Source organism: Mugil cephalus, chromosome 5 (genome assembly GCF_022458985.1).
Source record: "Mugil cephalus isolate CIBA_MC_2020 chromosome 5, CIBA_Mcephalus_1.1, whole genome shotgun sequence".
Lineage (NCBI taxonomy): Eukaryota > Metazoa > Chordata > Actinopteri > Mugiliformes > Mugilidae > Mugil > Mugil cephalus.
This window is the reverse complement of record NC_061774.1, coordinates 9,692,101-9,705,827: the sequence shown is the minus strand read 5'-3', so window position 1 is coordinate 9,705,827 and position 13,727 is coordinate 9,692,101. Positions and strand designations below refer to the sequence as shown.

The 13,727-nt window shown below is 40.9% G+C and overlaps 1 protein-coding gene across 2 annotated transcripts; it reads left to right on the top strand.

The window, feature by feature from the left end:
* Positions 1 to 519: 519 nt before the first annotated feature.
* On the top strand, positions 520 to 13,587 carry nxf1a (nuclear RNA export factor 1a). Of its 2 annotated transcripts, XM_047585194.1 has the most exons (23): positions 520 to 637; positions 863 to 972; positions 5,114 to 5,173; positions 5,511 to 5,718; positions 6,744 to 6,933; positions 7,026 to 7,109; positions 7,393 to 7,497; positions 7,745 to 7,825; positions 7,974 to 8,043; positions 8,160 to 8,248; positions 8,362 to 8,469; positions 8,608 to 8,717; positions 11,240 to 11,276; positions 11,365 to 11,433; positions 11,602 to 11,657; positions 11,754 to 11,861; positions 12,087 to 12,145; positions 12,250 to 12,365; positions 12,462 to 12,504; positions 12,604 to 12,682; positions 12,826 to 13,008; positions 13,102 to 13,162; positions 13,257 to 13,587. In XM_047585194.1, exons 2-23 carry the CDS (start codon positions 906 to 908, stop codon positions 13,293 to 13,295), a joined length of 2,022 nt encoding a protein of 673 aa, XP_047441150.1. In that variant the 5' UTR covers positions 520 to 637; positions 863 to 905; the 3' UTR covers positions 13,296 to 13,587. The 2 variants fall into 2 exon arrangements, with proteins under 2 accessions (XP_047441150.1, XP_047441151.1); XM_047585195.1 differs by lacking the exons at positions 520 to 637; positions 863 to 972; positions 5,114 to 5,173 and adding an exon at positions 4,793 to 5,051.
* The last annotated feature ends 140 nt before the right edge of the window (positions 13,588 to 13,727 follow it).

The window sequence follows — 13,727 nt, the reverse complement described above, 5'->3', positions numbered from 1 at the left end:
AGTGGGGTAGGGGCCTTTTGGATCCAATGGGTTGAAGGGATGAGCCTCAGTGGATCAGACTTGTTCCAATCGGTTCCAATGCAATCCAATTTTTTCCCTTTTTTTTCTCTGTCTTGTTTTTAGTTGTTCCTAAACAGTTTTTTTTTGTTTGTTTGTTTGTGTGTGTGTGTGTGTGGTCTAGATGGGTGGTACATGACTAAGTAAAATCCACACGAATGTCGGGTCCAAACGTTTCCCAGCAGAACATTTAATTGTCCAAAGATGATCAACGTTATTTCCATCCCCTGTTGATAATGTGAAACAATGCAGTAAAACGTATGTGTTGGATAAAATGTAAAAATATATATTTTTTAAATGTAGTGAATGTAGAAATATAAAATATAAATATTTTAATCAAATACACGGCCTCCAAACAAACAAACATAGGCGGACGTTCCTCTACAGACAAATAATCATGTAACACCGCGCAGCGTCGAGGTTGCTGGGTGCTGGTTCTTCCACCAGGTGGCGCCATATTAATATCCGCGTTGAGGGAAACTGAGCGGGACAAACAGGCTGGTCGGCCCGGACAACAGGCAGAAGTGACAGATCCCACATTATAACAAGAAAATAGAACTACGGTGAAGGGAATTAATCGGTAAAATTTGTCTAAGTTTCGTTGTCAGAACGGAGTTGCATCTTGCAGGATGTTCCGCCATGCTAACGCTAACTAGCTAAAGCTAACGTCGCCTCCATGACTCACCTGAATTAAATGACAAAGAAAAATAAGTTGCGCGGTTAAAATTTACTCCAGTTCAGTAAAAGCGACACAGCGTCAGACGTTTTTTTTATATATTTTAAATGTTCTCTCTCAACTACACAGCAGGCTGCGGATGCTTCCCTAGAGGTTTGACAAGTTTTGCAGGATGACTCGTGTGGTTTTGTTTCGGGAACGTTACCCCAACCTGTCTGTGACACGTGTGGTCAACGACGGTAAGTTTGACCGATCCATTTCATCCACCTCATTAGTTATTTAGGAACAATGTGTCGGGCAGCTGTCTGTTAAAACACAGAGGAGAAATACAGTTTAACCGTGAAATATTTAAAAGTAAATAAAGCACAATTATCTGGATCACTTCTGGTAACACTTGAATTTGGATCCTGGCGGTGTCAAATTTAATTTACAAATTTTATTTACTTAACTTAGATGATATGCGTGTTTTGTGTGAGCATTCCCAGAATCTGACATTAGCAATATATTGTTCAACCTTGACTTTTACTCCCTTGGCAGCGTAAGATCAGAAGACATCACTGCACAGATTTTGACATGGAAAGTTAGAGAGGTGCTGCCTTTGTTCATGCTGTTTCACTCACTGTCCCGTCATTAATGTTTTTAGTGACAGCTGTGCCTCAGCTGCCTGACAAAATGTCTTGGCATGCACTGCAGCTGTGCAGGTAAACAAAAGAGCACATGCAAAAGAGCTACATGAAACCCCTTTTTTATTCTTTTAATGAACATTTTAGGCAGCCCTTAATGTGTGACTTAGATTTCAGGGGTCACTTGCCAGTTTATTAGGTACACTAATGGAAAAACAAGTATAGTAGTATAACAGCCCTGCACTAAAACTCCCTTTGTTTACCTTGAAACAGTGTCAGAAAGGTGGTAATTCAACTGTATGATCATTCTGGAGGATGTGGTTTATGGTGCCAACAGTGTTCCTGTTATTTAGTATAGCTCACTGATTAAAATCGGGTTGTGAAAATAATCGAAACATGTGTCAGTGCATCAAAAAACAAAAGCAACCTGACTTGCAGAGTTTCCTGAAGACGTTTCCTCACTCATTCAAGTAGAATAAGATCTCTTAGAAAACACAGCACCATCCGATAGTACGAACTGTAGTTTCCACAATGAAAATGTAGTTGAATCAACAGTTCAATGGGATTTTAAACAAATGAGGGAAAAAAGGAAACACTGTTTGTTAAGACCTGAATAAATCCCTCTTTACTTGGAGCTTAATGTAAGATAAGATGAGATAATACTTTATTGATCCCCATTGTGGAAATTCAAATGTTACAGCAGCACTAGTCAGAAAAATAAACAGTGAAAAGAAATAAAATAGGGCACAGAGCAGGCAGCCACAACATTAAATAGGACAACAGGCAACAGAAAGTACAGTACACAAGTGACAACAGTTGTGGATAAAGTGACATATGGGACATATGGGCTCAGTGAGGTCAGAGCTGTGTGCTTTTGTACAGTCTGATGACACAAAAGAGCGTCTGAAGCGTTAAGTTCTGCACCAGGGTGGATGATCCGCTGGCTGAATGAGCTGCACATCAGCCACAGCTCATCATGCAGAGGGTGAGAGGGATTGTCCAATATTGCACAGATTTTGTCCTTCACCCTCCTCTCAGCCACTGTTTCTAAGCGGCCCAAGTTCAGTCCCCACCACCGAGCGGGTTTTCCTCACCAGTTGATTGAGTCTGTTGACCTCACCAGTCTTGGCCCTGTGGCGTTTGTGAGGCGTTTCCTCTTTTTTTTTTTTCAAGTTTCTATTCCATCAGCAAATGGTATTCAACAAATGCTGATTTAACGGTACTGTTATATTAGAATAGCTTTGTTTACACAAGTGTATCTAATGAAGAGCGAACACTCTGGTATGCACGTCTAACTTCAATGTACACTTTTCAGTTTCAGTATGATTAGGTACAGGATTTAAATTTAATTTAACCTACATAATCAGAGTTGAATTACCTTTATTATTATCATTATTATTATTATTTACACTATTTCTACATAAACTCATCATTAAATGAGTCATGAGGGGGATTTTGTTCATGTACACCACCAGTCAAAAGTTTGGACACACCTTCTAATTCAGTGTTTTTTTTTCTTTATTTTTACTATTGTCTTCATTGTAGATACATACTGGAGACATCAAATATATGAAGCAAGATATATGGGATTGTGTATCAAAGAAAAAAAAATTAAATAATATTCCTCAAAGTAGCCACCCTTCGCTTTGTTGACAGTGCTGTAAACCCTTGGCCTTCTCTCATTAAGCTTCATGATGATGTCACCTGAAATGGTTTTCACTTCACAGGTGTGTCTTGTCAGGGTTCATTTGTGGAATTTCTTGCCTTCCTAATGGGGTTGGGACCGTCAGTTGTATTGTGCAGAAGTTGGGTTGGTACAAAGCAGACAGTCCTATTTGACAACTGCAAAGAAAAAAAAAACAATCATCTGAATAAAGAGAAATGAAAGTCCATCATTACTTTTTAAGGATTGAAGTTCAGACAGTGCAGTTGCAAAAACCTCACACGAGGAACGCCCCAGGAAAGGAAGACCAAGGGTCACCTCTGCTGCTGAGGATAATGATCCGAGTGATCAGTCTCAGAAATCACAAGTTATCAGCTCCTCAGATTAGTGAGTCCTAGTAGCAGACACATCTCTACATCAACTGTTCAGAGGAGACTGTGTGTTCAGGCCTTTATGATCAAATAGCTGCTTAGAAACCACCACCAAGAAAAAAAAAACAGCAGAAGAGATTTGTTTGGACCAAGAAAAACAACAAATATAAAACATGTTTTGAGTTATTTCACACTTTTAGTCATCCAAACAATTCCAAATATGTTTCATAGTTTTGATGCCTTGAGTGAGAATCTACAATATAGATGATCAGAAAAACAAAGAAAATGAGACGGTGGGTCCAAACTTTTGACTAGTGTATTTATTTTCACTAGTGTAACTGATGATCAGTGTTGTTTCCCTTGTAAAACGTAGAGTAGTTTGAACTACTATTAAACTATATGTTATATAGGGTGTGTTTCTATGGACATTTGATGTGAAAGCTCAGGGGTATATAAACTATGACTCAGTTCTATTTTGTGTCTCGGTAATTGATGACAGTGAACCAGCCAAACCAGCATACACAAAAGCATGACGTCGCTGGTGTGGAATGCAGCCTACATTAAAGACCGTACTACTTTCCCTTTTGTTACAGGTCTACGTGTCTGAAACAGCCTTCTATCAAATAATCAGTGTAGACAAAATAATCAAAACACCTAAAGTCCCCACCTATTTCATCCAGATAAAATTAATCTCAAATTAGAATGAAATTTCTACTGAAAGGAAACACAACATTTTGTGGGTGTGGGTGTTTTTACAGGGATTGTGTAATTAATAAATATCTTATTTTACATTTTGCATGCTTGTTCAGATTAGATGAGACTTTGTCCAGCAGTGTTTTTGTGTTTTAATATGACTTTATCTTTATTTGCACTTCCATAACACCAACAGACAAGTCATTTGGTACATTTTGAAGTAACTGTTTTCCTCTCGACCATCTATGTTCATGGAAATAAGCCTTCGGGCTTTGTTGTTATCCTGACTTTTTCTTTTACTCCCCTGTTCTCTTTGCACGTGTGCTTTGACAGAGCTGGTGTTATTTTAAATGAAACTGTCAACTAAATCAAATGTCTGTGTAGACGAGCGTTATTACAGCGACGAAATATAATTTTTTTGGTCGAAGATGTTGTGATTTTCTGTGGTCCAAAGAAAAACCTGCTGTTCGGCTAAGCTAGCACTATGCTAACTGTTGCTAACAACTAACATGAGCTTTAGTCAGAGCGAACGTTAGCAAAGCATTCAAGTGGCTTTTATTTTTTTTTATGTGACGGCTTCTCTTGTGTTATTCGAGCACGGTCACGAACATGTTTTGTTGTGTGTGTGTGTGCGTGTTTTTTTTTTTTTTTTTCATTTATTTTGTTTTTTAAATACCCGCCTGCCCAGGAAGTGTAGGTGTGTGTTACGTTAGACTTCCGTCGTCTTCTCGTCCCCGCGTTTAGCTAACAGCTTGCAGCTAAAGAGCTGCTTGTTAGCCTGTCGCGGTGGTCGTCTTTGTGTTTTCTCTGGACCCTTTGGGATGCTAGAGTTTCTTCCACGGCCACGGCTTTGTGTTTTGTGAAAGAGAAAAGAAAAGCATCACTCGTACTACTTTTCGTGCAGGGCTGTGGTCTTTTTAAACGACACTATTTTAGAAACATGGCGGACGGCGGTCATTACTACAACGGTAAGGAACCATGCTTGCTACTCGCTATTAATTTTCTCTGCAATTTCCCCACTTCTCTATAGACAACGGGGACTTAATTGTGAGGAGAGAGGTCGTAAGCACTGATCCCATTGTCCAAGGAGGTAAAACGATCTCAGCTCCCTGGATTCCTAATTAGCATGGAGTCTTTAATCAACACTCAGTTATGACCTTTTGAGTGTTATTTGGATTATAAATAAATACACTTATAGGTTACATTAGCTTCTGTCAAGGAAGTTCCTTTTTTTATTTATTTTTTTTGTTTTTTTGACTTTAGCGTTAAGTAATGTGAAACACCCTTGTGGTGTCATGTAGTGTTGATTTATAGGGTGGATCAAATGGAACATATTCATATATTTATGAAATATATATATATAAATATACATATATATGTTTAGTTTTATAGTGATGTCACAAACTACCTTTCACCTTCTCTCACAGAGCACGATGACAGAACTGCACCTCAGCGCAACCGCAAAGGCAGGGGCTCCTACAAGGGTCGGTCGTATGACAGATCACGCAGAGACCGTCAGCGAGGGAGCCACTCTGGAGGGTTTGGAGGCCCCGGACCACGATCGAGGCTCGAAGACACAGATGGAGATGTGGCTATGAGTGACAGCCCGCAGGACAACAGCTCTCAGAACAGATTGTAAGTGTTCAGTATTGGACCTGATAAACTGCATTTATAATGTGAGTTTGTATTTATTTTAAGTGTAAGAGTAACAACTTTAAAATGAAAGGACAGATTTAAGTAATGTGAGTAATGAACGCAGCAAGGTCTTTTGATGTGGATCTGTTGCACGCACCTGAAGGCGGGAGGTGCAGGAAGTTCACCCTAAACAATAGAAAGGCAGGAAGAGAATGTAGATGATCTGTTTCCACATTCAGTAAACTAGTTGGTATGCAGAGTATGGGAACCTGTTAATCATCCACCCACACAAAATACTTAAAGAAAATCAAACAAAAACTGAAAAAGTGAGTTGAATTTGTGCTATACATTACCATTTTGTGACGATACAACGTCCTGCTGGGAAACGTTTGGACCTGGCTAGGTGGGTGGTACTGACTTAGGTCGTTTTCACACATCACAAAGGTTTGGTTTTATTTTTGCGCTGCACTTGCTGCAGTGCACGAAGCTTTTTGAGCAACATCATGTGGTTGAAAGGGGCTGTCGTTGATTGCATGATGCAGAAGGGGAAATCCCTCCCTCCCTCTGAACCCGGTCAGTCAAATGCACATTGACCAATAACTGATAAGTAACATTACTGTTACAACAAATGTTTTTTTCCACAAGTGGCTTATTATTAATTTTTTTTAAATGTGCAAATAACAGCATAAAACAATAACAGAACATGACTCGGTCCGACATGAGTGTCTGTCGCCTTTCAAACAAAAGTTACATGTGTACTTCACAAAATTCAAGTGGAGGCTTATCTAGAGTGGAGGTTAGCCATTAGCAAGCCATGTTGTAGCTTCAATGCAACAGCTGTCACTTGTTAACGCCACACAAGATGCACTGCATGTTGCGTCGCTTCCTGAATTTGGTCCCGTGTTTACTCCAGTGGCCTCCGTATCCAAGCGTTGAGTCTCTCCTTTAACAATTCAGTTTTGTTTCCATCAAAGGAAACACAAAGGGCAATGTCTTAATATATTACCTTGTTGTGTTTTCTCTAGCACCCCATATGGAAGACCCTTTCGGAAAGGAGAAGGACGGTTTGACAGAGACAGGCGACAAGGCAAAGGGGGAGGAGGTGGTAGAGGTGGAGGAGGAGGAGGAGGAGGTGGTGGCTTCAGAGGAGGAGACCGGGGTGGAGGAGGTGGCATTGGAGGAGGGAAAAACCGATCGGGATGGTACAAAGTGACGGTGTGTATCATGACAGTTCGAGGACATCAATGCATCAAACTTTTTATTTTGGCAAAGGAGCTCACGGTTTTGGTTTCTTCTCTTTGTGGCAGATACCACACGGAAGAAAGTATGACAAGAAATGGTTATTGACAGCTCTCCAAAACATATGTTCAGTTCCCTACACACCTGTACAGGTGAGTTTCAGTCCTGTAATTACAAATTTATAGATATTAGACTTTTTTTCTTCTTCAAAATAATATAAATGTGGAAAAAACATGACTTACTATGTGAAGCTTTTGTGCTTTTATCTGTATTTGCACATTGTGTGGTGGCTTTAAAATGCCTACAATGTGTCCATGGTTCTGGAAAAAAATAGTTAGTCTTTATTTTTGAACCTATAAACATTCTCCAGAGACAAATTATGAAACTTGTTTTAAGTCAGTTCTAACTACATTTCTTTTATTCCTGTCAATCCAGTACCACGTTGACCATAGCAGGGTCCATTTCTATGTGGATGATTCAGCTGCCGCCAGTGCTTTGCACAAATGTTCTCACAAGATCACAGACACAGATGGTTATAAGGTATGTTGGGGGCAAAAATGGAAACCTCACTTGTCTAATTTCCTTTACAGATGGATCATGTTACCCCACTGAATTGTTGGCTTCAGCTTACAGTTAATTGCTATGCTGTACAACTTCTTTGATGTTGTCCCGGAATAGTTTTGCAACCACAGCTTTCATGTAGTGAATAAATGACACTTGATCTAAAATTAGACATGTGTTGTATATCTCAGGGTTCAAATCTGTGTTGTGTGTTTGTTTCTTTAAGGTTGAAGTGCATGTCAACAACAGTGCTCCACCATCCTTCCTCCTGTCAGACCTGAAGCCTGAACACTTGGAGCACCTGAAGGTAAACTGGAGAAAACAAGAAGCCACCTGAATCACATACATTTTAAAACAGCGGTTTAAGTGTCAAATAATGTGATTCCAGATTCATTTAATGTGACTGATTATAGATCTGATTATACACTGTTTATATTGAATGGCCTCTTTCACAGCAATGCATGGCAAAACGTTTTGACGGCTCCCAGCAAGCACTGGACTTGAACAACATCCGAACAGACCCAGGTATTTATATTTTCATAAGTCTTTAAATGTTGTTAATATATGGCTGTGAATTATTTTCTTATGTGTCATATGTGTGTTTTTTATTTATACTTCACACTATACATTTTATGTGACAGACCTGGTGTCCCAAAACATTGAAGTGATCTTGAATAGGAAGACAAACATGGAAGCTGTCCTCAAAATCATTGAAGAAAACATTCCTGAGGTAACATTAACACTGATCAGACACTTTTCTTTTCTTGGAATATTTTCTTGAAATAAGCACAGATGATGAACTCTAGGGTCGTGTGTATGAACAGTCTTCTGTCCTCTTGCCAGCTTACCTGCTTGAACCTGAGTAACAACCGCATCCACAAACTGGATGAACTCACTGAATTGGTTACCAAAGTGCCTAATCTGAAGACTCTCAACCTTTCCCACAACGAGGTGAGACTGGCTCCTCGGTTCATAAAAGGCACAATACTTTTTAAACATTATATTGTTGTTAAATGTATATTTATCCCCCTTGCAGCTGGTGTGTGTGTAATTGTTAAATGTTCAACAATGTTGTTCTGTTCTCTACAGCTGAAGTCAGACCGGGAGCTGGACAAGGTGAAAGGTCTGAAGCTGGTGGAGCTGTGGCTGAACAGGAACCCTCTGTGTGACCTCTTCAAGGACCAGACCTCATACATCAGGTCAGTCCACGATTCTAGGGGGGTGACAAGTAAACATTTTTATTGTGACAATTCGGTGGTGTGACTGTTTCGTGTGAGTGCCCAGGAGCCTCTCCTGTATAACAGAAGTATGCATCAGCCTGTTACATAAGAAGATCACACCCACCTTTGTGTTTTATCTGTAAAATGGCTATGCAATGACTGACAGCCTTTTCCCAGTATGATGAACACTGGACCTGTTGACTTTCACTAACAACTTTAATCCAGGTGCGTGTTTGTGAGAGACAGACAGACGAGGTCGGGGAAAACCGTAACCATAATATATAGATGTTCCATTCTCTACAGCATCTCTACCTGCTGATTTACGTCTGCATAGAGTCTGACATGTACAGTGCACTTAAGTAACCTACATGTGCACTTGCACACGTGTTGTTTACTGTACAGTTATGCAACATGTCTATGCATTAAGCAGCTGGACATTTTAAAAGAACAATCCTCTTTATGTTTCACATTGCTTCTCTTGGTGATTAATGTTTTTCTTTTCCCTCTGCAACCTAAACATTTCTTACTTCCAAGAGATGTTCTGGAAGAGGACGTCCACCTCCAGTACAGAACCATGTTTTCTTTTCAGCTTGCTAAACCACCTTCCACCTTCTCTGCCAGTTTCAGCTTCTCTGTGGGACGTCCTTTTGAGCTTTGGTCTCCTCTTGGTTTCATGGTCCTTGGTGACGCTCTACCCAGCACCCCCCCTGCTGACATCCTGATTAGTCGTCCCATTAAACCGGTGTGAAACACTATCAATCCGCTGGTGATTGTAACTGAGTAGAAACTCTTTTTAAAAAAATAATATTTTTGGCATTACAACCCTAATATACCATTTAGGGTTTCAGAAACATGAATCCAGAATAACCTTGAGCAGTGCTGTGTAGCGGTATTGGAGAGAGGGCCATCCATTTTCATCTTCACAGATGTTTGGATGAAACACAGAGAATCCACAGCCAATGATTCCCCTCCCCTCATAGCACCCGTGCCCACTCGGCCCCCTGTAACAAGCGAGTATGGAAGGCTGGATAGCCCATGACGGGTAAGATCCCACCTCGAAACCCCGGGACAACCTAAGGCAGGCACAGTCACGATTACTCGGTCTTAGTCCCCATGAGTTCATACTCATTGAGAGCACGTTGAAGGAACTGAGAAGACGGGACTCCACGGGTGAAGCCGTTGGGCTGAGGTGGAGAGGGTTCTGTGTCATTATTAATGACCAATCATGAGCCATGGAAAAAAAACACTCGTCTCTTCCGCTAAGTCTGATCTCGTTCGCCTAAAACAGGCCTCTGCGGAGTGGAGAGTTTGACAAATACTAACCTCTGAGGGCAATGTGTTCTGAACTGGAAATTGAAGGTTCAGCTTTGCCTGAAACGTCAAATGAAATAAAAAGGGGAAAACATTTCCTCTTCCAGTTTCTGATGGCTGTGACCAGTACAGAGAAGCTCGGTGAATAATCTCAGGGAGAAGAGAATTATCCCTCTAGTTGAATCTAGTTCAGCGTATAATGTTTTTTAAGTCCCTCTGTAACCAGAAACTTGGACCAAATTAGTCAAGAAAATAAAAAGCCTTTATAATAACTTTAGTGATGATGGGGCAATCATGATGATGATGATGATGATGGGGGTGAGATCATTAACTTATATCTGCTTTGTTTGTGCAATAAGGGAGGCTATGGGATGGGTGGTGGGGCTGCTGGGTTCAGCTCACTTTGAGGCCTGCTGTCTTGTTTGTTCAACTCTGTTCTCAGGTTCTTTCTGTGGCCATAATCAAGGGTGTGGACACTGACAAAGTTGCTCGGTTAATGATTGGCATGTCATCTAAATAACAGGCTACCTGTGCGAGTGTATCTGAAGATTTTTTAGACCTTGTGTTGTGTTTTGGTGACTCCTCTGTTCCACAAACTTGCCAGAGTGTGGGAGGGAAGTTGACACGAGACTGGCGGTAACCACCTCTCTCCCAGAAACGCATAACCTTTTTATTTTTCCTAACTCAAGATGGATGTGCTTGCTGGTTTCCAGTACAGCCTGGTAGATCGTGGACTCTGCATGTTTGTGTGTGTGTGTTCCTAGAAAAGTGTGGTTGTGTTGCTTCTCCATGTCAGATCTGTGTAAATCAACATATTGGGGGAGAGGGTGAGTATACCTGCTGGTAAGTACACTCCGGGGTGGGAGAAGTCAAAGAGCACAGCATGAAACTAAGAGCGTGTATGTTAGTCAGTTTCTGAATTTAAATGTAAACAGGACATTAAATGACTTGTGGCCGTGGTTGTAGTTACATTTCTACTCCATCTATACATGAATATATTCTCCCAAATCAGTTTCAAAGTGTAACAGGTTAAAACCTCTGAAAAGCACAAAGTGATGCTAAATGGATCAACAGGTGTGACTGACAGTGGTATATGCAAATAATGAGCCTTATTTATTTGTGTGTGTGTGTGTGGGGGACCTGCTTTCTTGTGCTAACTTTACTGTTCTTGGTTTTTGTTCCCGTACCAGTGCCGTGCGGGAGAGGTTTCCCCGGCTTCTCAAACTGGTAAGTTCACACTCTTTATTTGTAAATTTGATTTGACCAGTGATTATTTATGTCTCATGTATCTTTCTTCGTGTGTCATTTCCTCCAGGATGGTTATGATCTCCCTCCGCCCATTGGATTCGACGTGGAAACGCCGACCACTATCCCGCCATGCAAGGTGAGTGTATTAATTGTGTAAGTTACCTCCACGTGTGTATCAGATACTGAGCACAACCACTCCATTAATGTTACTGTTAAACTACTTTGTGTTCCTGCTGATGAAAGTCTCAATACAGTTATTGTCGCCCTGATGTGCCTGACAAAAGCTTCTTGTTTGATAATTCAGGGCAGCTGTTTTGGCTCTGATGAAATCAAGGCTCACATCCTTCGGTTCTTGCAACAGTAAGTTTCAACTTCTTTATATACACAATCGTCTTGCAACAGGCAAAGATGGTGGTGATAGTAACAGAGCAAACTAACGGTGCGACTGTGTTGCAGGTACTACAGTATATATGACTCTGGGGACAGGCAGCCCCTCCTGGATGCCTACCATGACGGAGCCTCGTTATCCCTCACAACACCGTACTCCACCCAGAACCCCTCCAGGTAAGAACATGCACAGTGTAACTAATGACTTGGATCAACACATGTAGTGTTGTTTAAGTGGATGCAAGCTATTGAAGATTTTCCATTTTATTTTACCACAGTAGAACCTTCTTCATTATTCATAATGCATGATCCTGAAGAACCTGTTTGACTCTTATCACATATGGACGGTTGATCCCTCTCCTGAGCTGTAGCTCCATTAATTGTCCCTCTGCTGATTTTTAGGAGCAGTCTGGGAGAGTATCACAAAGACAGTCGAAACTTGAAGAGGATCAAAGACACCAGTGAGTTTCCATGTTGAGCTGTTCACCTGTCTTGTCTGTGTTGTAGAGGCTGAATATATTTGTGACTCCTCCTGACACTTCTCTCTGAATCCTTCGTACTTTAGCGATACGGTATCGACTGCTGAAACACACGCGCCTGAATGTGGTGGCTTTCCTCAACGAGCTGCCGAAAACTCAGCACGACATCGCCTCCTTTACAGTTGACGTAAACACGTGCACGGTGAGTTGATGTTTGATCTGTTGACCACACACGTCGTCTTCTCTCATTGTGAATTGTTTCCCTGTTCTAACTTGGCAAAATGGTTTCTGTTTACAGAACACACTACTGTCATTCACAGTGAGCGGAGTCTTTAAAGAAGGTGAGTGGCTCCGTCGTCAGGATCTAAGATTCTTCTTTCTTATCCAGCACAATATAAAAAGTGTTGATTTTGTTGCTCATGTATTTGTGTGTTTTTCAGTTGTTGTTGATGGTAAATCCAGAGAATCCACAATGGCCTTCTCGAGAGTCTTTGTTACAGTCCCGGCAGGAAATTCTGGGTACGTTGAGTTGACTTCCAGTGGTTTGTGTCATCTTCCTGTTGTTGAACTGAACATGTCATAGGAAACCATAAAGAACGGTGATCTCCATGTGATATGAACGAACACTCAGGTCTCATCTTTCTCTGCTCCTCCTGTGACAGTTTGTGCATCGTCAACGACCAGCTTTTCATCCGAATGGCCACAACAGAAGAGATCCGCAGAGCTTTTGTGGCTCCCGCCCCGACCCCATCCTCCAGTCCCGTCCCGACCCTCACTGCACCACAGCAAGAGATGCTCACGGCCTTCTCAGTGAAGTCAGGCATGAACCTGGAATGGTCGCAAAAGTAGGTCTAGGTTTTTTGCTCATGTGGTTTCGGCAGTGTCGCATGATATCATGATTGAATGAATTTGAATGGTCTAATCACTCGTCTCTGCAGGTGTCTGCAAGATAATGAGTGGGACTTCAACAGAGCAGCACAGATCTTCACTCAGTTGAAGGTAAAATGAGTCCTACTGTGTTCATCTCTTTCACCACATTACCAACATAATTGTTGTTGTGCTAATGCGCTAAAATGCCTCTTTCCCTTTCCAGACTGAAGGCAAGATCCCTGATGTTGCGTTCATAAAATGAAGAATTGCCTCAAAATCTGAAATAAAGTCTTCAGTAATTTTATTTTTGCCTTTTTGTTTTATTTTATTCTTTTTTTTTTTTTTGGTTAGAATAAAAACAATAATGAATTATGTTACCTGTTTTAACAGCCAGACGTCTGATGTTATGAAGCTGTTTTTGGTCTCGTTGTAACCTGAGTTTTTGGTCATTTGTATAGAAATCACTACATTTATATAGGAATAAAGACAGTTGTTCAGTGATGTTCATCTTTATTTGTTTTACTTTTAACAATAAAATATATTTTGTCACACTACTGAAACATTTCACTGCAGTATAAAACTGTTCAATATAAACATTCACATCTCAGGGCCACTTGGAAATTGGACATATGTCCACATGATGACCTTTCAAACCCCGACTGCTGAGTTAGATTGACATGATCGTAAATGGACA

What these genes read in the sequence shown, in the direction of transcription:
- nxf1a (XM_047585194.1), top strand. Translation starts at nt 906, where the DNA reads ATGACTCGTGTGGTTTTGTTTCGGGAACGTTACCCCAACCTGTCTGTG. An exon ending in AACACTTGGAGCACCTGAAG is followed by an intron (nt 7,826 to 7,973) that starts GTAAACTGGAGA and finishes CCTCTTTCACAG; the next exon opens with CAATGCATGGCAAAACGTTT. An exon ending in TCCACCCAGAACCCCTCCAG is followed by an intron (nt 11,862 to 12,086) that starts GTAAGAACATGC and finishes GCTGATTTTTAG; the next exon opens with GAGCAGTCTGGGAGAGTATC.